The sequence below is a fragment of the Trifolium pratense genome, linkage group LG5 (assembly GCF_020283565.1).
Source record: "Trifolium pratense cultivar HEN17-A07 linkage group LG5, ARS_RC_1.1, whole genome shotgun sequence".
Taxonomy (NCBI): Eukaryota; Viridiplantae; Streptophyta; class Magnoliopsida; order Fabales; family Fabaceae; genus Trifolium; species Trifolium pratense.
In genome coordinates this window covers 33,659,793-33,683,448 of record NC_060063.1, presented here as the reverse complement: position 1 = coordinate 33,683,448, position 23,656 = coordinate 33,659,793, and the positions used below count along the sequence as shown (strand labels likewise).

Below are 23,656 nucleotides of genomic sequence, written 5' to 3'. Positions count from 1 at the left end.
CAACTCAAGTGAGAGATTGATAATAGTAAGCTTTGTCTATTTGTTTTTCACAAATTTATGATATAACTTTGATGATTTGCTTTGCTTTTGAAGAGTTTATGACTTGTTGATTTTTGCTTCAACTAAGTATATGATTTGATTCTTTTTGCAAACTCTTAATCTTCTCTTCATGTAGCTCCATTGTATTTATAGGCAAATATAACCTTGGAGGAGCGTATGAGAGAGGGATTTGAAATTCAAATCCAACTTGACATGTCACAATGTTGTGCTGTCAATTTGCTGTGAATAGTGCGTTATCGTTGCTTCAGTAACATTACCGTTATGGCAATCTGCACTACACTTTTAATCCAATGACAACCACTGCATTTACGTGGCCCATATATGTCCATAAGAAGGAATCTTTCCTAATTTAGGGTTGGACAACTTGTATGCAAGTGGGAAAAAATATCATGTAATTATTGTACTTTGTTTTGGTGACTCATTGTCCTTTGTTGTTTCCTTGTCCCCTCTATGTTCCCTTGAAGAGAATGAGGCATGCTACAACTTGGCTTATGGTGTGACTTCACCTTGTTGGCCAATTTTCGTCCAAGCCATCATTGTATGATGTGGCTTTCATTTGAAATTCAAATCTTCTTCAATCATTGATGGAAACTTCTTTTGTTTGTTCATGGGGCTTTTATTACTTTAGTCCAAAAAGGCTTTATGGCCCATGATTCAATTTATGCCATGTTTGGCATATTCCTTACATATGTGTTTCCTTAAAATACTACCACTTTTGATGAGGCAAAGGAATAATATCTTTGTGAAGCACTTCATCATTTAAGCCAAGACTTTAAGATGCTTCTGTTGTTTCTACTCATTGCTTATATGTTTTGCTTGTCCATTGGTTGTTCATCCATAACGTTACCGTTGACAGATGATATCATTATCGTTGAAACATTTCTCACAAAACACATTAGTAGATAACAAGATAATCATAATTAAAATTAATTAATATGTTTGTTATCTTTAAAACATCAAATAAGGATTTTGTCCTCAACAAAACAGTGGATGATGTTCATACTCCCGAATTTTTGAACACGATTTCTACGTCGGGACTTCCAATTCACAAGTTGAGACTTAAAGTTGGAGTTCCAGTTATGCTATTAAGGAATTTGAACAAAAAATTAGGATTATGCAATGGAACAAGACTTATTATTACGAGATTGAGAAAACGTGCTCTTGATGGAAAATTTATTTCAGGAAGTAATATTGGTGATCAGGTTTTCATACCTAGATTTTCTCTGACACCATCTGACGTGAGAATTTCTTTTAAATTTCAACGAAATCAATTTCCTATAATGATTTCTTTTGTGATGACTATTAATAAGAGTCAGGGACAATCTTTAAAGCATGTTGCGATATATCTTCCGTCGCCAGTGTTTTCACATGGTCAATTGTATGTTGCAATTTCAAGAGTTACTTCTAGAAAAGGATTAAAAATATTGATCATCGATGACGACGGTGAAGATATGACTAAGACTTCAAATATGGTCTATAAGGAAGTCTTCCGTAATATAACATAATTTTCTTTGTATGAATATTTATCCAAAATTATTGTTGAACTATCGTTTAATGTTACTCAACTTTTTTCATATACCTTACATTATTGGAATTATCATATCTTATTTAATCATTATATATCTTACCGCTAATCAGACCCGTGCACCGCACGGGTCGATGTTCTAGTATGTATATAAGAGAAAACTATGGGTGACCGATGACTTGTAGACTTGTAGAGAGAAAAATAGAGGAAGATGATGTGTGTGTTGATATGCGTCGAGATTGCAAGAAGAAAAAAATTTGCATACGTGTAGTGATGAAAAAGTAGTACGAAGGTGGTTTGACAGAGAATTTGATACTTGAAATGAGTAAGAGATACATACACATAGAGAATTTGATCATTGATACTTACATATCATTGTATCAATTCATCAATCATCAACCATATCAAATATCATTGTACCAAAATTCACAATTGATACTTGATATAATTATATGTTCTCCGAGAGAGAATAAGCAACAGGCAAAAGCAAAACTAAGAATTTCGTACATATTTTTTATTGGACCTTTTAGTCCCCTGAGAAAATTAATTTGGGACCCAAAATTTTGACTTATTTTTATGACTTAGGGCGGTCGCCTCTTCGCTGTCCCTCAAATACAGCACTGACAGAAAATACCCTTCTCTTTATTTTTATTTTATTTTTTATTTTTTTTTTGTTTTTCCCCTTCTCTTTATTTATTAAGTATAATACTATAATAACATAAACTCAGAGTCAGGGAGGCAAATATGCAGAATTATACCAAATTATTATTATTATTTTTTTTTATATTAGAATTATACCAAATTCAAAACTCGACAACTCAGTATCCCAAAAAAAACTCAGTATCCCAAAAAAATAAAAATCGACGACTCACATCTACTAAAAATATTAAGACGATTGCGTCAAAAAAATAATAATATTAAGACGACATCAATAGGACAAATCATCATTATTTTTTATTTAGCTTAGTTTCGTTACAAAAACAAAGAAGTTGACACGAGAAACCAAGAAGCAAACACGTAGCAGAATCTCACAACTAAGATCGCGGATAATTCAAACTGTTGAATGTGGGTTGTTTATTATTAGTAATAATAATAATTTAGATTAGATTTAGATTTTGTCGTGTTTGGACAAGCTTGCAAGGCAGCTATGTACTCCTATAGTATAAACAATACTGTATTTTTTTGGCTTTCATTACATTAATCTACACAGAATACATTACGGGAAGTGTACTTGGTAATTTTTTTTTAAGAATGTTTTCATTTAATTAATAAATATATATAATTACATATAAATAAAAGTCAAAGGAGAATAAAATGTGCCGCTAACTATTTTTGAATAGCAACTTTGGCAAACTATCTAGCGTATTACTCTGCCTGTTCAGCAGAAAGTGGAAGCGCAAATTCGATGGAATAGACCAGAAGGAAATTGGATTAAATTAAATACTGATGGGGCAAGTTGCCGTAATGACTCAGCCGGGCAGTGGCTTGGTGGTTTTTCGCAGCATTTGGGGCGATGTAATGCTTATCTTGCGGAGCTTTGGAGAGTTCTTGATGGCCTTAAGTTTGCTTATGAAAAAGGTTTTAAAAAGATTGAGCTACATATTGATTCTAATAATGTAGTGGTGCAGACACTACATAGTGCGAGAGATGAAAGTGTTGTTGGGTGGAGAATTATTCAAGAAATTTGTCGTCTACTTGCAATGGATTGAGAAGTTGAGATTTGCCACTCTTATCGTGAGACGAATGCTTGTGCTGATGCCCTTGCTAATTTGGGTTGTGATCATGATCCGGGGTTATGTGTGTATGAGCAATGTCCGCCTAGAGTGAGTTCATTGATCTTAGCTGATGTTATGGAGATAACTACTCCTAGAATCATCTCTTTGTAGTTGTTTCTTTTTTCGGGCTTTGACCCCTTTTTATATCCAAAAAAAATCAATTCTCTTAAAAACAACATAAAAGGATATTCTCTCCCCACCAAAAAATAATAATAAAAAAAGGATATTCTCTTAATTAATTGAAATGTGGGTTCAACCAGTTGATAAATATAAAATGACATAAAAAGATATTCTTAATTAATCATAAAATTTATATCAATATCTTTAAGATAATAATTTAAATTTATTAAAGTAATATGGATCAAATTATACCGGTGTAACATTTGAGGAATGTTACACCACTCAATAACACTTTAACGAATACAAATTTTACAAAATTCACCGTTTGATTGAAATTTTATGTCGTATAAATCATCTATGTTAAATTTTACAAAAATCTAAAGTCGTTTGATATGTTATTGAGACCGATAAAGATTAATGATTTATGCGTTTTTGTTGAATACCGTTAATCTTGATCTATCTCAAAAACATATCAAACGATTTTAGATTTTTTTATAAAATTTAACATATATGATTTATACGATATAAGTTTTCAATCCAACAGTCTATTTTGTAAAATTTGTCTTGATTAAAGCGTTATTCAGCGGTGTAACATTACTCAAATGTTACACCGATATAATTTGATCACTTCCTCTATATATATATATATATATATATATATATATATATATATATATTATGTGTTATTATTAAATTAATTTTTATATATTAAATTTTTATTTTAATATATTATATATATTTCATGTCGTAGTGCACATGTATATTAGTAATAATAAAAAAATAAAAAAGTAATTGAAGTCGGTAATGTGAATCAATAATTGATAATTGATGAGTAAGAGAAAAATAATAGAAGGGCATTTTAGTAAAGACATATATTTTGAGTTAGCGACAAATGCTATATAGAGTGAGTGAGTCCCTATTAAGGAAAGACAGATCGATCTAAACTAAGGTATGTGTTTGTTTGTTGTTGCTGCTGCTGAGTAGTGTAATGTAAATTAATAATAATGTGAATCATCATCATAAAATAAAATCAAATGCCTAATATCTGTCATCAATCAAATAATAAATCACCAACCTTCTCTCTTTCTCTGCCACCCATTCTATTCCTCTGTTCCTCTATTGAAAATCAAAAACTCTGGGGTAACTGCAAGAAAAAACACAAACCTAAAACCCAATCACATTCTTAAACAAAAACAAAAACAAAAACCCCCCCACCATTATGCCATGCTTCACATCAAACCCTTCTTTTTTCTTCCTTCTTTTATCTATCTCCCTTTTCTTTCTCTCCACCAATTCAAAAACCCCTCATTTTTCAGGTACGTTTTCTTTTTCAATTTTTATTTATTTATTAAGTTTTCCAAATTTCTATTATTTGAAATGGGTATGTGATATTTTTAGATGATGGTGAGAGAAACCATAACGATAACGAGGAGGTGTTACCATGGAAAACGAGGAGATCTATGGCGGAAAGTGCTGCTGTTTTGCCAAAAGCGTCGTTAATATTGGCTCAAGAACGGACAACAAGAAAGGACCCTCTTGATCATTTCAACATTTACAATGGAGGTTGGAATATCAGCAATCAACATTACATAGCCGTAAGAGTCTTTTCACCTTTTTCATAATTTTGGTTGCACCTTTTATTTCTTCTTCTAATGTTGTGTGTTCTAAATTTGCTCTCTGCAACCACAATTGTTGCTATCATATGATATAAAGTTTTTTTAAAAGTTCTGCTACGAAACCTACATGCCTAGTATTGAATTTTGAATGTTTAGAACCATAGTGGTTGTATTGTGATGTTTTTTAGATGCTTTGGAAATATTAATATTTGGCTAACTTGTTGCTTTTTTGTTGTTGTTGGTGCAGTCTGTAGTTTTTACTGCAGTTCCATTCTTTATTGTTGCTGCAGTATGGTTCGTGATTTTTGGGCTTACTTTGTGCATCATATGTTTGTGTTACTGCTGTTGTCGTAGAGAGTCTTATGGCTATTCACGTTTGGCCTATGCTTTGTCCTTGATCTTCCTCATTCTCTTCACCCTTGCAGCAATGTATTGTATCTCTCTTCATTCTCCTCTTGTTTTTTTCTTTGAATGAACCTTTTCAGTTTAGTATCTGAATATCATTCTCTCATCATATTAGATTTTTAAGTATGTAAACAATAATAAGTAGTCACTCACTCTGTCATTTTAGTCTCTAAAATATATAAAAATCAATCATGTTGGTCCATAAGATCATAATAATTGGGACTAAAGTGACAAATTTTATATAATGTAGAGACTAAAAATGACAGATTTCAATACTTTAGGGAAACTTATTATTTTTATATACTCTAGGGACTAAATTGGAGAGACATTATACGTTAGGGACTAAATCACTAAATGATTGTTTTTTCATGTTCCTTTTACTCCGAAAATCTTTTATTGTTGGAATTTTCTTAATTTTGTTAGAGCTGGATGCATTGTACTTTACACTGCTCAAGGGAAGTTTCATGTAAGCACCTCAAAAACACTGGAATATGTTGTCAGTCAAGCTGACTTCACTGCCGAAAACCTCAGGAATGTGTCAGATTATCTCGATGCAGCGAAGAATGTTGGAGTAGATGCTATATTTTTACCCACTGATGTTCAGAAGAACATAGATACCATAAAAACCAAGATTAATTCTTCTGCCATTGAACTTTCCACCAAGGCTCATGAAAATGCGGAGCAAATACAAGATGGCATAGATGGAATGTAAGTTCCGGTAGAAATCTTCAGTTTTGATTATGTTTTTTTTTTTTTAATTCTGTTTTTTCTAACCACCATCTTTTGTTCGCTGTAGGAGATTGGCTCTGGTTATTCTTGCTGCTGTTATGCTCTTTATTTCTTTTCTCGGATTCTGTAAGTTTTCGTTTTTTGTAATACATTTCATGATTTTTTTTTGCTTTGTTATATATTTTTCCAGTAATATTGTTGTCTCATTCTTGTGTTTGGTGATCAAAATTTTCTGCAGTATTTTCGATATTTGGGCTACAAGGTCTTGTATACTTGTAAGTTAAATGAATAAATTGATTTGTCCATTTTCTGTTTTTAATTCCTGCAATTTATTAATGATGTGTTTCCCGTTGCTTCAGTTTGGTATTTTTCGGATGGTTTCTTGTTGCGGGCACATTTATACTTTGTGGTGTATTTCTTTTTCTTCACAAGTAAGTTCCTGTTTGTGTGTTGAATTTATTTTATATATTTCACCTCAATGATATTTTCGATATTTTAATGTCTGTTATCAACTGAGTTATATTGTTTTTCAACTTGGGACATATATGAGGTCTGAGGATTTATTCTTAGGTACTGATAGGGTAGCCTTGATAGTACTTTGTAAAGATTGATTTAATAAAGGCAAAATACATTCCATGGTACTTTAAGTTTAATTATACCAGATTAGTCCTTCAAGTTATTTTTGTTTCACATAGATCCTTTAAGTCCTATAATGTATATGTATACCGTTACCATTTTTCAAATATTCTATTACAAAAATACATAGGTGTCGCAACTATGGAGTTTAGCTTACTTTTAAGCCTAATGTACATAGAATGCATCTTTCCTTCTACTTTGTTTTGTTTGTTCAGTTGAAATTGGATGTATTAACATTTGATTAAGATTATTATTATTGTCTTCTGAATTGATTTATTCTCCAGTAGATTATTTAGATGGATTACGTTGTGTTTTGACAAAACAAATTTTATTCTTGAAGGAAACATGCCTGAAATGTGACAAAGAATTAGTTGAAACTCCAGCTGTTTATGTTAACATAGAGCTTAATTACTGATGTTAACTTTGTTTCTATATCATATTCATTGTTACAATAATCACTTATGTTGCATTATAAAGAGTGAAATAATTACTCTATCTTTGTTGCATATTTGTACTTGTACCAGTGCCGTTGCAGATACATGTGTTGCCATGGATGAGTGGGTTCAGAACCCTACTGCACATACAGCCTTAGATGAAATTCTTCCATGTGTGGATAATGCAACTGCCCAGCAAACCCTTAAACAAAGCAGGGAAGTGACGAGCCAACTAGTTATGTTGGTTGACAAAGTCATTTCCGATGTCACCAATAAAAATTTTCCGCCTCAAGCTGGACCTGTGTATTACAATCAATCAGGCCCCCTCATGCCTCTTCTCTGCAATCCGTATAACCCTGACCTCACAATTCGGACATGTGGTTCAGGGGAGGTTGCACTGGACAATGCTACTGAGGTAAGACACATTTTAGTAAATTTATATCTAGGAAAGTAAAGCCTAGTTAAGGCATTTTCTTGATAGGTTTCCATGTTTTCAATTATTTTAGGCTACAATGATACTACTTAGCATTTCCTTTTATACCTGGTGGCATGTGTATATTGGGTTTATACTTATATAGTTACATCTTTCAAAGAAAGGTAAAAATAATTGTAGCTTCAGTTTGGGGTGGTGGGATATGTAAACCATGTGATTGTAACCAAGGTTTTGGATTATGGTTGCGGATGTAATTGCTGTTACAGATCTGTCGCAATATTGATAAAAATTAAAATGGTACTGATGTTACCTCAGCAGCAGTTGTGTTGTGGTGGCAAAGACAACACCTCGATGTTGTGGTCCAAAACGCTTTCCTAGGCCTATTTCTAATCCCAAATTGTAGCATTTGGTTGTAACATCTTATCTAAAACAGAATTGTATTCATATGCATATATCCCAGTATCCGGCCCCATTAGATCATGTTTTTTGCCCTGAATCATGTGATACTTCATACTTTTTTTACTACTTTGATTCAAACTGCTGCATGCTTCTGATATAACATGTGTAATATTTATGATTTGGTTTCAAACAGGTTTGGAAGAATTATACATGTGAGTTGTCTCCAGCAGGCTTTTGTAAGACGCCTGGTCGGATGACCCCGGCTATTGCTTCCCAAATGGAAGCTGCAGTGAATGTAAGCTATGCCTTATATCACTATGTTCCTTTCTTGGTTGAGCTACAAGACTGCACTTTTGTTAGAAAAACATTCACAGATATAAGCAACAACTATTGTCCTGGTCTGCGCAATAACAGTCGATGGATTTATGTCGGATTAGTCGTAGTATCTGCTGGTGTCATGTTGTCTTTGATCCTTTGGGTCATTTATGCAAGAGAGCGGCGTCATCGTGTTTACGCTAAACAGTTCATTGCTGGATAAATATGTATATGTTGAGACTTAAAACAAACAATATGATTCTCTTGTACATTTGAGTTTAGATTGGTTTTCAAGATGAGTTTGGAATGTTATTTTATGTGATGTAGATGTTTGAAAAGGAGTAGATGTTATTTGCAAAGGCTGTGTTGCCATGGAGATGAGTTTTATGTATGCTGTCAATCACAATTTTCTAGTACCCTATGTATGAAAACTAGTACAACCAAGTTCCCAACTTATTGGAATTCACAGAGAAAATGGGACATGCTCTGTAAGTTGTGAGTTGTGACTGTTAAATTATTTTTACACTCGCAATCAATTACAATATGTCAACGCAACAAAGAAATACATATGTTTTTATTTAAGAACCGTCAAATAGTATGTGTTAAATTGTAGAGTTGTGAATTTTAGACATACACTGCTAGTGTAAATTTTTATTTTTTTGCGAGTCATTGCTAGTGTAAAATTTTATTCTTTTTGCGAGTAACTGATCACACATCCACTGTCACCATAATGCTAAAGATTGCAAGTATTTTTTATGATAAGTAATGTATCCCTTTATCTGAAATAGATAATCTAATAACTTATTGTGTGTATGAAATACTGTAGAACTGTCTACAATAACCTATAAATAAATCTGCTAATACTAACAGGATACATTGATGCAAGGTAGTGTTGTGTAGTACTAATTTTAGTTGCAAGAATTCATTCATATCACAAATATGGAACTTTGACACTTCAATGAAATCTTGCAAAATCTTCTGGAAGACTGAATTCCAATCAAGGGTCGGAGATATAATTCTCGTACGGTGTCTGACACATGTTAGTCTCTTCTATATGTAATTATGCACATGAAGTGTCGCACAAAGGCCGGTTGTAAGTAGCAGGAGTATGGAATAAGAAGTAGATGTGGCTATATTGGGGCTTCCTCCTGGTGGTGAACCATAGACCGATGATGATCCTCCATCAGGATCAGGCATTGTCATGCTTGGTGGTGTCATAAAACTTGGTGGGGTCATAGTTGTTGGTGAAGGTGGAGTCATTGTAGTAGGTGGACTTGGTGAATTTGGTGGGCTTATGCTGCAAAGACAATACATATTAGAGGTTCATGTTTTATGCACATATAATAAGGTGAATATGATTTAAGTGGTATAATTGAACTCTCACCTTGTTTTGGAGGATGAAAAATGGCAATTCCCATGACCTAAAACAATGTAGAGAAGAACATGTTACATACATGATTTATTGTTTTGTTTTGTCCTCAATGTTTGTTTGATGAATAGTATCTTACTTGGATCTTTGTTTGTAAGTGATGCTACTCCTCCAAATACACAGCTAGTTGGTGCAGGATTCTTTTGATAGTAATCATTGAATGCATAAGAAGCATGGTCTCTCAATGTATCTGGGTCAAAACAAACTCCTCCTTGTTGAATTTGAGAACAATCAGCACCATATCCACAAGCATAATCAAGAGCTACCTTTAAAGTAGTCTCTGCAGCTGATTGACTTGCAACACACCATTGACCACCACCACCACCACCACCAGATGATCCTCCTATTGGGCTTGTTGGAGTTGTAGTTGTTGGTGTTGTGGGAGTCACAGTTGGGCTTGTTGGGGTTGAGTATGGATTTGTTGGGCTTGTTGGGTTTGAATATGGATTAGTTGGGCTTGAGGTGTCTGGAGTTGGGGGGGTCTGTCCTGTACTTGTGTCAGGTGGTTGAGGAGATGTTGGGTTGATTGTTGGATAAGGATTTCCTGTTCCTGGTGTTGTAGGGTTCACAACTGGAATTGAATCCAATTGAGTACTACTAAATTCATATGGTGAATCTTCTCTTAATCTTATGGCTGTACCTAGACCTGTAAAATAAGATAAAGATCTTTCAAATCTTGTGCTGAACATTTATGAAATTAATTTGCATACATTGAATGAATGAATAACGGTATGTTTGTTTCAGTTTTAAAAAAAATAAGTTTTTTCTTTGTATTTTTTAAAATAGATTTTATAAAACCGTTCAATTTCTATATGACTATATCTATGCCTTCCAATAGCTACCTTAAATTCATCTAAACTCAACATATTCAATCGAATCAAGTTGTTTATAGTACTACAATTAATATTTTAAATCATGGTCATGATTGTTAATCTTGCAGGAGAATCGTAGTTAAATGCAGTTGATGCGATCTCAATCACAGTTGTGTTATAATATAGTATTGGAAACATAAAAAACCTTAATATCATACGGTTGCCCACTATGATTGTGGAATGGAAACCATCAACTATTCATAAATTCTGTTTTGGCTAATGAATCCAAATCTTGTCATTTTGGCCATTGCTCTTGTTTGTATTCACTTTTGGGAGAGTCAAAAGTGATTTTGAAGATTATAAATTAATTTTGGTATGTCCCTAGAATAGTTTCTATTTTAAAGACATGATTTATATGTGTTGCATATTTATGTTAAATTTTATAGTTCACATGCATGAATGATGCAGTGAAGCTATCCAAACATAAATTATTTAATTTTAAATCATTTTTAACTAAAGCTAGTTTTACAAAATTAATTCAATTTTTGCCAATCCTAAAACCAGACACACAAATTCTGTTTCAACATTGTATATATGATCCTAATTGAACATTGTTGTATTCTACAATTATTATTATTATTTTTTTTAGTAAAAACATTTTTGTTGGATACTCTATGTTCCTAATTATAACACACCTCGAGCATTCATGTTTATGTTGTTGAGAAATACAATATTTTGAAGGACCGAAATTCCAACAAAACGAGAAATCATACCTGAACAAAAGGAAAGACACAGAAAAAATAACACGAGGTGCCAACTTCTAGCTCCCATATTTTCAGCCTCCATGCGTTGCTTTTGATTTTTCTTTCAAGTTTATGAGAAATGTTTGAGATGCAAAGATTTATTAAACATAAGAAGTACTTCAAATGTTCTTGTGATGGAGAATTTAATCTTTTTCACATGCACCTTTCTTTTTTTTTTATATATAATAATAATAATAGAAACTAGAGAATCATAGCTTTCTTGGATCAAAGCGAGAAGGAAGAATATTAAGAAAACTTGAGAAAAGAGACATTGTATAGTTGGATTTAACAAGCAAGAGAAGGTTCAAAAAGAAAGGACAATACAAAGGGAAAAGTTGCATTATGGTAAACGGCCGGCAAAGTGGTCATCTTCTTAGTAATAAGGGTCCATTTACTACATATTATGTAAGAAAAATTGATATTCAATAATTTAGAGAATTTTTTATATATATGTTTTTAAGAAAATAAGTTATTTTTTACTCCCTCTCTTCCTTTTATAAATGTCCAAAAACGTCGGATTTAACGTTCCTATTTAACTGTCCATTTGGTGTTTTAAGGATATGATTTGTCAATTGTATATTACCCTTTTCAATTTACTCTTATCTTTTTCAATAAAACTAATTATGCTATATATTTGCAATATAAAAGATTTTTTTTTAATTTTTTTTGTACATAACATATTAAATTTTGTATTTTTACATAATATATTAAATTTATTTGGAAAGAGAAAGTGTGTGAAAAAAAAAAAAATTATTGGTGGATTAAAATTAGGGGATAATACTCCCTCCGTTCTTTTTAAGTGTCCATTTAAAATAGTAACAAATTAAGAAAGTGTATTTTTACACCTTATTTTTCTATCGTGGACAATGTCGTTGCTTTTTTGTGCTTCTTTCCCACTGTTTCACGGGACTGAGCCAAAAGCTAAAGATCATACAAACATGTACAGTGGTTTTGTAGTAATTGCTTTTTACAGTTTGTGATGATGAATGTTGTCTCATTTCTATTCTTTTCACCTCTAATGTTGCAATACCTAATAAGCAGATTTCTTTTTGTTTGAATAAAATATATTTCATGTGGAATACTTAGGAATCACGATTTCATCTTGAATGTGTCTTACCTAAGCTGCATTGTCTCCATGCTTTAATTATTTTTATCTTAAAAATTCTAGGTATCTATCTCAGGTAGATTGGACATGTTTTCTGCCTTTTTTCCTTTTCTTTTATTTTTAATAAACAATTATAAGAACTAATTGATCAAGAAGATTGCACAAAAATGGGTTTGATATCAAAAGAGCAACATCTAATGTTAGGACTTAAGCATATAAGGAGATTCTAACCTAAAAGACTAGTTCAAAATGTGAGAGAGCATCATAGTTTAAGTATTACATTGAGCACTTTGATCTATCAAATGTGGAAATCCTAATACTGTCACGCCATTTAAGAGCCGATCGACCTCCACGGCAGCTTTCACTCTTTTGGCATTGACTTGATGATAGCATTTTCCTTTTCGGCGGCTTCTGTTGGAACAAAATTGATTTAAAAATGTTTGCCCCTAAATCTATTAAGGTTTTGATGATAACAAAGTATTAATAAACAATTGGAAGGACTAAAAATTTAATTTAAGTGTGCAGGACTTAGATTCAATTAAGCTCTGATCAATGATCAGAAGATAAGGACTTCAGATGTTCGTAAGCGCTCAGAAGATCGTGAGACTCAGAAGTTGTAGACTTCAGACGATGAAGTCTTCAGAACCTCTTAAAGTCTTAGCTTCATCAAACTCTGATGATCTTCTTGAAGTTTGTAAAGATTCTCTTTTGCAAGTCAACTCTTCTACCAATGAAGAAAAGGACCTTTCAAGCCTGATCAGAACAGCTAATCTCTTTCTATCTGTCCTCTTTTGAGAACGTGGGTCATCAGTGGTGTTAGCTGAATAAGGAAAGTCTTCTCTGCAGTAGTCAAAGTACCTGAAACTCTTACTTAGTTTTGGATACAACCAAACTGCATCAAGACATGCTGCTTGAAGACAAAAGGTTATCTACTTCAACGGTCATCTTTGCAACGACTCTTTTCTAGTCGTATATATACTAAAGGAATCAGTTGTAATAAAATAAGAATCAAATCAAGGATTACTATCACGCACGAACAAACTCTGAATTCCTCATACAAAGCTCTGAACCTCTGAACTGTGTTGTTGCACTTTTAGTTCAAATATTTAGTATTTGTTCTTCTAGGTTATGTCTAAGAGCTATTGTATACTTTCCATTACTTTACTATATCGAGTACTTGAGATAACTTAAGCTTGTGTGCTTAAGTGTGAAGTCTTAAGCTTGTGTGCTTGAGCATTGTTGAGAAGTCTCTTGCTTGTGTGCTTGAGCAGTTGTAATCTTGTGTGATTATAGTGAAATCCCTTGGAAGTGCAAGGGGACTGGACTACTCTCGTTTTGTGAGAGGAACCAGTATAAATTGCTTGTGTGATCTCTCTCTCTCTCTTATCTTGTTTTATTGTGTTATTTATCCGCTGCTGTTGTAGTTAAGTTAAGAACTTGAAAAAGTTTTAAACTTGACTAAAACACAATTCAACCCCCCCCTTCTTGTGTTTTCACACCTTCAATTGGTATCTAGAGCTCTGGTCTGTTACTTTCACTTAACAGTGAGACAGTAAAGATCTTGTGAGAACACTATGTCTGGAGGAGACGATAGTAGCACTAGAACAACTGGTGAACCCAGTGATGCCAGTGGTGCTGGTGGTGGTCCTAGAAATGCTTTTGGTTTTGACTACTTAAGTAATGAATCACATGAACACAGTGGCAATAGGAAAGCCCCTATATTCAATGGTGATGCATCATTATTTGAGTGGTGGAAGGAAAGACTGTATATCAATATTACTGCTATTGATCATGAGTTGTGGGATTTGGTTGAGCTGGGAGTAACTTTTGAAAACTTAAATGAACATGGAAGATTGTCCATTGAGCATAGAAAGTTACTCACACCAGCTAACTTAAAAACCTACACTAAGCATCATAGAGTAAAGGACATTGTTGTTGGTGCTATTAGACATGAGGATTATGTCAGAATAGAAGACAAGTCTACTGCTAAATCTATCTTTGATTCTATGTGTGCTACCTATGATGGTAATGAAAAGGTTCAAGAGGCTAAGGCTAGTCTCTTGATAAGGCAATATGAACTATTCACTATGCAACAAGATGAAAACATTGAGACTATGTTTACAAGGTTTCAAATCCTTGTATCTGGTCTTAAAGCTCTTAAGAGAAGTTACTCCACCTATGACCATGTTCAGAAGATTCTGAGAAGTCTTCCTATTGCTTGGAGACCTAAGGTCACTGCAATAGAGGAAGCTCAAAATCTCAAGACTCTGAGTCTTGAGGCTCTGATAAGCAATCGCAGAAGCCATGAGATGGTTCTGAATGCTGATTCAGAAGCTAAGAAGAAGTCCAAGTCTGTGGCTTTACAGTCAACTAGGACTCCTTCTAAAGCTCTTAAGACTCAGCTTCTTGACATTGAAGAGGAATCTTCTGCAGATGGTCAAGAGGAGGAAATGGGTGAAGATGAGTTTGCGTTATTCACTAAGTTTCAGCAATGGAACAGATTTAACAAAAGAAATTTCAGAGGTAACAGCTCCAGAAATTTTGTCAGCAAAAAGGATGATCAGAAGAACTGCTTCAACTGTAAGAAGCCAGGACACTTTATTGCTGATTGTCCAGAAATGTCTGCTAAAGACAAAAGCAAAAGATACAGCTCAAAGAAGCAACAATTCAAGAGCAAATTGAAAAAGAGTCTGATGGCTACTTTTGAAGAGCTATTGATGACTAATTTCGCAAGTGCACGAAAGTCACGTAGTAATAAAAATATCGATCCACAGGGATTGTGTGATCAAGCTAGTCGAATTGTGTTCATAGACATTATACAGAAAATTACACATAAATTGGGGGTATGTTGAGTAATGAATGGCTAGAAAACGTGCTTTGATAATAAGGAAAAGCGAGGTAGAATCATCGGAATCATCTAGACTATAGCTAACCGCATACAACCTACAATGTCATAAGAACTACTCAAGTGTTCACAACTAGATCGACAAATTAGTGAATCGCAATCTCTTGTCAAAATCCACTCTATTCGTTGTCGATACTCCCCCGATCTCTCGGGCGGAAGCTACCTACAACGAATGATATTAACGCGCGTCAATCGTTCGCTACACTCTATGCCTCAATCTCTCGACCGGAGACACTCGAGTGCTCAATACAATTCAGTTCAGACATTAAATCAATACTCTCGCACGTGACTTAACTCAAAATCATTACAACACTAATGAAGGATTGTAAAGCATTAGAAACAGACTTGAATTGAATGAACACTGTAAAGAGAGTATGATCTTACACAATTGCAGGTTACATTTAGCTGAACTACATTCTAAACTACCCTAGATCCTACCTCCAAAGGAGTTTAGCTCCTCATCGTTCTTCGATTGCTTCCTCGCTTCATCGCCACGGCTTGTGAATCCATGATCTGATGCGCTTGGAGCTCCCACTGGAGTGTTGAATCACGATCTTCAAGTATCAAAACCAGAATGTAGTGAAAAGTGCAGAAATTTTCCAACCCTGAAACAGAATTCTGCAGAAAATATATATACAGAAGGCAACCACGCCGCGCGCCAGATCTATCACGCCGCGCGTGGTTGCAATTTCATCAACTACGCCGCGCGTGGTAACAGAATCACGCGGCGCGTGATCAAGTCAGAGAGCAATCTTCATCTTCAGCAAAGCTTCACGCCGCGCGTGGTAAGGCATCACGCGGCGCGTGATCAAAGTCAGAATCTTGGCTCTCTGTTAGCTCCATCACGCGGCGCGTGATGGCCTACGCCCCCAGCGTAGTGAAAATCATTCAAATCCTGCAATTTTTCCTGTTTTCTTGCAAATCAAGTAATCAAGCTATTGGTTAGATTTCTCTCATATTTATTGCTAAAAACCTACTAAAATGTACCTAATGTTGCTAAAATAGGCATGGATTAGATAGTGTGACGATTTGTCATCACAACCCCAAACTTAAACCTTTCCTTGTCCTCAAGGAAACAACTTTTACCTCAAGCTTTTTGTGTCAAGACCTTGGCATTTTCCTTAAATTCACTCGAATCATACATACGTGAGACTCACCTGATGATCAATGATCCACCTGCAAACAATGCTCAATTGCACAACCGTTCCCGCAAGACATTTTCAAGTAGTTCACACTTTTCGACCAAGGCTCTATGATTTCATCACACTACTCACATGCACTCTTCAGCTTTTGGTAATACACTCAAATCAACACATCAATGCAAGTCAACAATAATTTTGCAAGTAGTCTAAGAATTCATTCGGTTCCCTTTGTGCACACACATTAGAGGTCTTTTAGGGTTATAACGTGGCTTGGCTAGGGTGGATGGTGACATTTTTGGATAAGTAGTAGAAAAACTTGGAGTTAGATCCCCCTAAGGTCAAAAAAATCATAAACCAAACCCCTTTTGAACTAAAGTGGACTAGAGAACTTTTTCAATACATCAAACAAAGTTTTGCAATTCTTTGAATTCAAGGCTATCACTTCTTTTTGTACTTCTTTTCTATTTTTTTTTTTCACATTCATTTTTTTGTTTCATTTTTCTTTTTTCCTTGCCTTGCAATTTTTGAAATTTTTCTCAATTTTTCAATCAAAACATTTTGTAAGTTCTCTAGTACCCGCACCCCAAACTTTATTTGTTGCTAATTCCAAAGAGCAACCCCAAACTTAGTAGTGAGCAATGCGCATCACCCACTAATTAGGTGCCTAACCTCCAAGAAAGTCATTCCTTTTTTCATCAAAAATTTCTTAAGGTTTTGCAAAAAATAACATATTCTTTTTCAGCTCAAATTGGTTAAGCAAAGGATAATTATATATAAGGGTGGATAGAAAGGCTCAAAGGTACCAAGGAACATGCCTCGTGTGTGCTACAAAAGTACCAATCAAATAAAAAGACTACAAGCAAGATCGAGAGACAATACATGAGTGGATATCACACATAGAAGAAAAAGGAGTGTTTGGCTCAATACCTCTCGGTTTGGTCGAATCAAAGAACCGGTCAAAAAGTGTGCGTTCCCTTCCTTTGCCTCTTGATCACATGGGTGCAACAAGCTATTGCACTGCAAGTTTCACATATCACACACGGAGAAAATCAAGTAATTGATACTCAAGTAACTAGAAGGAACATGCCAAAATATTGAAACAAACTCTAGAAGTAAAAACCATTCCACAATTAAACAAAAGAAAGATTCAATTTCAGAGTACACATTTAAAATATCCAGCCAATATTCAAGCAACATCAGAATATTATTACAAACCAAGCAAATAAAAGACAATGAAGTAAAGATAGAGATAGAGTAGGAGAATAGTAGCAGCAGCAGCAGTAGAACAGCAGCACCAACAACGTCAAACCGCGTCATCCGGCTGGCCAGTGAAGTAGTTTGTGAACGGGCTATTCAAATTCAAATTCAGCCCATCCACATCCAGCATTTCCCTCTCCATCGCAGCAGCCTCATCCTGCTCAACCCGGCGTCGCCTTTCGATCTCCGCCAACTCAGAAGCTCTCAAACCAGAATTGTATGCTTGTCTGGCCTGAAATGAGTTCAGCTCCCTCGCCTGATGCGCCTCCCAATCAGTATCAACGGGATACAAGGTTCCAAAAGTAGGAGGAGGGAAGGTAGACCGGTAAGTCATCGCCTCGGTGTACATGGAAGAGGCGGTATCAAAGTAAAGGTTCGGCAGCCCGGAATATTGAGAAATTTCCATTTGATGCAACATAGACGCAAGCTGATTCATATCATGAGAGTAACGAGGAGGAGCATGTGCCGGTATTTCTTGAGACTCATATGCCGGATCCCCCTGTTGATCCGGATGATTACCTTCTTCAAACCGGTTAATCTCTTCTTCTTCTCTCAACGCTTCCTCCCTTGCAGCATTCCCCTCACCTCGGGGCACAATCGGACCTCTCTCAAACTTTTTGATGAAGTATGATAAAGACAATGGTCGGACGGGTGAAGATCACCTTCTTGCACATTCATGGGAACATTATTCGCCCTACACAAAGCAGCGATGAAATTGCAATGTCCTAAAGTAAAGGTCGGATTCGGATGATTGGCTATTTCATGAAGATCTTTTTGTAACCAATACCCGAGATTAATAAACTTCCCTTCAACCAACAATCGGACCGCGTGCGCATTGTCCAGCTGAATTTCTGAATTGTTGCCAACAACCCTCACATTTTTCAACCAAAATTCACCCCAAGCTCGGTGAACCGGATTAAAACTTGTTAAGCTCAACCTTCTAGGAAGAGAAGCTGCAGAGTGGGCTAGCCACATCGCTCCCGGACGACACACAATATTCTTTAGTTCCTCTCTAACTTCGATCCCACTCTTGTCAATCCTTTCTCTATCACGCAAGAGTTCACACACTCCTCCAGCAGCACAACCAAGCAGATTATTTATAGTTTCAAAAGAATAACTCACCTTAACACCCCTAACCACAGAAACATACTCCGGAAACATTGGTTGATCCGGTAAATAGGCATTTGCAAAGAATTCCCTAGCCCACATCTGATTTCCAGGATTCATTTCATCTTTAATCATCAATTTATTAAATCTCTCCCATCCCCTAGACCTTATCTCATTCCCTAACTCAGCCACACCCTTCAACAAGTCTTCACCAAAACCCTTCTCTTGATTAATAGTAAAAGTTCGAATCTGTGAGTACCTCTTCTCATGCACTTCACTAATGAAGTGAGGATGAACTTGCGGTCTGGTGACACTGCTCCGGCGAGGAGGGGATGCTTGAGCGGACCTAGAGGATTGGCCCTTGCTAGCACTCATCTTTGTTCTTGGTTTCTTCGGAGGCTCTTGTGTTGGATTAGCATCACTCTTCTTCTTTCCCTTTCCGGTTAGCCGTGTGAACATCCTGCTATTGTAAAGATTGAAATGGGTTAATTAGGTGAAATGGTGAGATGAGATGAAATGAGGGATTTGGAGTGGATTTAGGAGTGGGTAATATGGGTGTAATGTGAATGTGAATGAAATGGATGATTGGAGGTGATTAGGAGTGAAATTGGAGAAGTTTGAAGAGTGAAAATGGGTTGTTAATGGAGTTTTCCGTGTGGGAAACCGTGTGAATTGATGATGGGACGGATGGAGTGGTTGAGAAGATGAAGAAATTCAAATTTTACACGCTTTCCTGTGTAACCACGCCGCGCGTGACCCCTGCTACGCCGCGCGTAGTACCAATTGTAACGGTCAAGAACTTATTTCTTCAAGGCCACGCCGCGCGTAATCACCATCACGCGGCGCGTAATCACTAAGTCAGAGACTCCATATTTCTCCAGTTTTCACGCAGCGCGTGATGCACCCCTACGCCGCGCGTGATGCTTTCTGAAAACTCCTTCCTCTGTGATGAAGGATCACGCCGCGCGTGATCGTACTGCGCCCCCGGCGTAGTAGAATTCTGTTCTGCCCTGTTTTGCTTCCGTCCTTGCTTCTGCTGCACACCTTACCTACATACTTCAAAAGGAAACAAACTAAAACATTAGAAACCGTTGGGTTGCCTCCCAACCAGCGCTTGTTTAACGTCCCGATGCTTGACGTTCCATACCCCTAAGGGTTAAGGAAAAGAAGTGCCACCATGTGGCACGTAGTGTGCATTCCAAGGTAATTTAAGAGCATGTTTAACCATATGATCATAAACCTGGATTTTAAAGCATTGTGGGTCTCCATCATCACACTCCATCTTATCAAAGACATTGAATGTAACCTGCTGATCGTCAGTCCTTAGCATGAGTTCCCCCATCTCCACATCGATTAGGGCACGGCTGGTTGCTAAGAAGGGTCTACCAAGTAGCAAAGGTTCCCACTCCCTAGTCTCTTCTATGTCTAAGACCACAAAATCCGCGGGAAACACAAACCCAGCAACTTTAACCAACACATCATGGAGAATACCTTCCGGATGCACAATCGATCTATCCGCCAAAGAGAGACTCATCTTTGTCGGTTTTGCTACCGCTCCCGGTATCTTCTTCATCATTGATAACGGCATCAGATTAATGCTAGCACCCAAATCACACAAAGCTTTTTCAATAGTGAGCGTTCCAATAGAACAAGGAATCGTAAAGCTCCCCGGATCTTTCTTTTTCTGAGGTAGCTTCCGTTGAATGAGGGCGCTGCACTCTTCCGTCATACTCACCATTTCATCATCCAATGGTTTTCTTTTCTTTGTGAGCAGCTCCTTCAAAAACTTTGCATAACTTGGCATTTGCTCCAATGCCTCCACTAACGGTATAGCCATCTCAAGCTTGTTCAACACCTTCATAAACTTCTTGAACTCCTTCTCCCGTTCAAGATTCTTAACTTTCTTTCTCCTAGGAAAAGGCATCCTAGCATATGGCGATTCATCAACTCCTTTATCTTTCTCAACCTTCTTACTCTCTTTTCCTTTTATCTCCCTCTGTTTTTCAACTTCTTCTACTTCATCCTCACTAATCTCAACTTCCTTAGGCATATTTTCCTTTTCTACTTCTCCCTCATATCTCTTATTTTCAACTACATCCTCTTTCTTATTTTCAACTTCTCCCTCATTGACCTTTTTTTTCAAAAGCTTCTCCACAGCTGGCCTTTCCGGTATCTCTCTACTCCTCAAGGTGATTCCATTGCAAGTTTCATTTTTCGGATTGTCATGAGTGTTTCCACCGAACCCTCCTTGGTTTTGCAACATAGAGAACTGTCTTGACAGCTGGCCCATTTGCACCTCAAGATTCTTTATAGAAGCTTCATGATTCTTGTTAGAGGTCGCTTGACTCGATTTCATCGCTTCGAAGTTGCTTTGAGTCATGAGCATGAACTGATTTAGAGTCTCTTCCATCCTTGATGGAGGCCTTTGCTGCTGTTGCGGTGCACCTTGACTTTGCATACCATTCCCCCATCCGGAACCGTTGTTATTGTTGTACGGCTTCCGAAAATTGGCCAAGTAGCGGGCCTCCTCTGAACCTTCCGGAAAGCATCCGCCATTTGGGTGGTCCTGCAAACAAAAATCACAGCGCACATTGTCAATTTTACCTATCGGAGAAGTTTGGACTTGCGGATTGGACAGCAGCTTCATCATTGCTTCCATTTGGCTAGTAATGAGCTTTTGCTGTGCCAATAATGCAGTTTGAGTATCCAATTCCAACACTCCGCCTTTCTTTTTGGCTCCTCTATCATTAGTAGCTCTATACTCGTTTTGAGCCATGCTTTCCACCAATTTTCTTGCTTCAGTTTCGTCACGGTTCTTCAACGAACCACCGGCTGATGCATCAAGTATCATTCGCGTTTGAGCCCTCAAACCTTGGGTAAACATTTGCATCTGATTGTGGCCATCGAAACCGTGATTCGGGCACCTCTTAAGACAGACCTTGAACCTCTCCCAAGCATCATACAACGTCTCACCATCCGCTTGTTCGAAGTTGCTAATTTCAGCCCTTCTTTCTAGAAACTTATGAATAGGGAAGTAACGATCCAAGAACTTCCGCTCCAGCTGTCTCCAAGTTTCAATAATCCCGGCGGGTATCGTGTCTAACCAATCTTTAGCACGGCCGGTGAGAGAATGCTTGAATAACCTCAGCCTTTTGTCCGATTCGCTCACCCCCGGTGGATCGGTATAGTCGCAGGCTTCATAGAAATGAGACAAGTGTAAATTCGGGCATTGAGCTTCCGAACCTGAATACGGATTCTCTTTTAAGGCGGAAAGGACCGTGTTCTTGATGTCGAATGAGACAGGATTCGCCGGCTGAAATCCTTGATTTGCCAACGCGTCATTGTCTCTCCTCCCATAATCACCAAGGGTACGCCTTGGCGGTTGAGGAACCGGTGGAACATGGACCGGTGGAACCTGTTCTTCTTCCATCGTTGCTGAATTCTGTCCTTGACAGTCCGGTGTACCACCTAGCAAAACTATTCCCCTTGACGCTTGAGCTTCCCTTCTTGCCTTTCGAATTGCGCGAGCTGTCTTTTCAATCTCTGGATCAAATTGCAGCTCTTGAGGACCTGTTCTCCGCATGCACAATGAAACACACAAGTAGAACGCTCCGGGAAACAAATATAAAACAGAAAATACTTAAGAAAACACAGAAAATATGAACACTATTGCCTAGTTGAATCAATCACAATCCCCGGCAACGGCGCCAAAAACTTGATGACTAATTTCGCAAGTGCACGAAAGTCACGTAGTAATAAAAATATCGATCCACAGGGATTGTGTGATCAAGCTAGTCGAATTGTGTTCATAGACATTATACAGAAAATTACACATAAATTGGGGGTATGTTGAGTAATGAATGGCTAGAAAACGTGCTTTGATAATAAGGAAAAGCGAGGTAGAATCATCGGAATCATCTAGACTATAGCTAACCGCATACAACCTACAATGTCATAAGAACTACTCAAGTGTTCACAACTAGATCGACAAATTAGTGAATCGCAATCTCTTGTCAAAATCCACTCTATTCGTTGTCGATACTCCCCCGATCTCTCGGGCGGAAGCTACCTACAACGAATGATATTAACGCGCGTCAATCGTTCGCTACACTCTATGCCTCAATCTCTCGACCGGAGACACTCGAGTGCTCAATACAATTCAGTTCAGACATTAAATCAATACTCTCGCACGTGACTTAACTCAAAATCATTACAACACTAATGAAGGATTGTAAAGCATTAGAAACAGACTTGAATTGAATGAACACTGTAAAGAGAGTATGATCTTACACAATTGCAGGTTACATTTAGCTGAACTACATTCTAAACTACCCTAGATCCTACCTCCAAAGGAGTTTAGCTCCTCATCGTTCTTCGATTGCTTCCTCGCTTCATCGCCACGGCTTGTGAATCCATGATCTGATGCGCTTGGAGCTCCCACTGGAGTGTTGAATCACGATCTTCAAGTATCAAAACCAGAATGTAGTGAAAAGTGCAGAAATTTTCCAACCCTGAAACAGAATTCTGCAGAAAATATATATACAGAAGGCAACCACGCCGCGCGCCAGATCTATCACGCCGCGCGTGGTTGCAATTTCATCAACTACGCCGCGCGTGGTAACAGAATCACGCGGCGCGTGATCAAGTCA

General features: G+C 36.7%; 2 protein-coding genes across 2 annotated transcripts; one reads left to right on the top strand and one right to left on the bottom strand.

The window, feature by feature from the left end:
• Positions 1–4,407: 4,407 nt before the first annotated feature.
• Positions 4,408–8,946, top strand: LOC123884070. Its single transcript, XM_045933072.1, has 9 exons — positions 4,408–4,796; positions 4,879–5,075; positions 5,344–5,525; positions 5,925–6,209; positions 6,298–6,356; positions 6,469–6,505; positions 6,590–6,661; positions 7,391–7,715; positions 8,326–8,946. Exons 1-9 carry the CDS (start codon positions 4,700–4,702, stop codon positions 8,668–8,670), a joined length of 1,599 nt encoding a protein of 532 aa, XP_045789028.1. The 5' UTR covers positions 4,408–4,699; the 3' UTR covers positions 8,671–8,946.
• Positions 8,947–9,022: 76 nt separating this feature from the next.
• On the bottom strand, positions 9,023–11,865 carry LOC123884071 (PLASMODESMATA CALLOSE-BINDING PROTEIN 1-like). The gene is made up of 4 exons (XM_045933073.1): positions 11,462–11,865; positions 9,956–10,522; positions 9,832–9,868; positions 9,023–9,744 (listed from the first exon to the last, which is right to left on the bottom strand). The coding sequence occupies exons 1-4, from the start codon at positions 11,532–11,534 to the stop codon at positions 9,498–9,500; spliced, it is 924 nt and encodes a 307-aa protein (XP_045789029.1). The 5' UTR covers positions 11,535–11,865; the 3' UTR covers positions 9,023–9,497.
• Between the last annotated feature and the right edge of the window lie 11,791 nt (positions 11,866–23,656).

Coding starts and splice junctions, on each gene's coding strand:
- LOC123884070 (XM_045933072.1), top strand. CDS start 4,700: ATGCCATGCTTCACATCAAACCCTTCTTTTTTCTTCCTTCTTTTATCT. Junction 4,797..4,878: donor AAAAACCCCTCATTTTTCAG/GTACGTTTTCTT, acceptor TGATATTTTTAG/ATGATGGTGAGAGAAACCAT. Junction 6,210..6,297: donor CAAGATGGCATAGATGGAAT/GTAAGTTCCGGT, acceptor TGTTCGCTGTAG/GAGATTGGCTCTGGTTATTC.
- LOC123884071 (XM_045933073.1), bottom strand. CDS start 11,534: ATGGAGGCTGAAAATATGGGAGCTAGAAGTTGGCACCTCGTGTTATTT. Junction 9,869..9,955: donor ACTTACAAACAAAGATCCAA/GTAAGATACTAT, acceptor ACATTGTTTTAG/GTCATGGGAATTGCCATTTT. Junction 9,745..9,831: donor TTTTCATCCTCCAAAACAAG/GTGAGAGTTCAA, acceptor TTGTCTTTGCAG/CATAAGCCCACCAAATTCAC.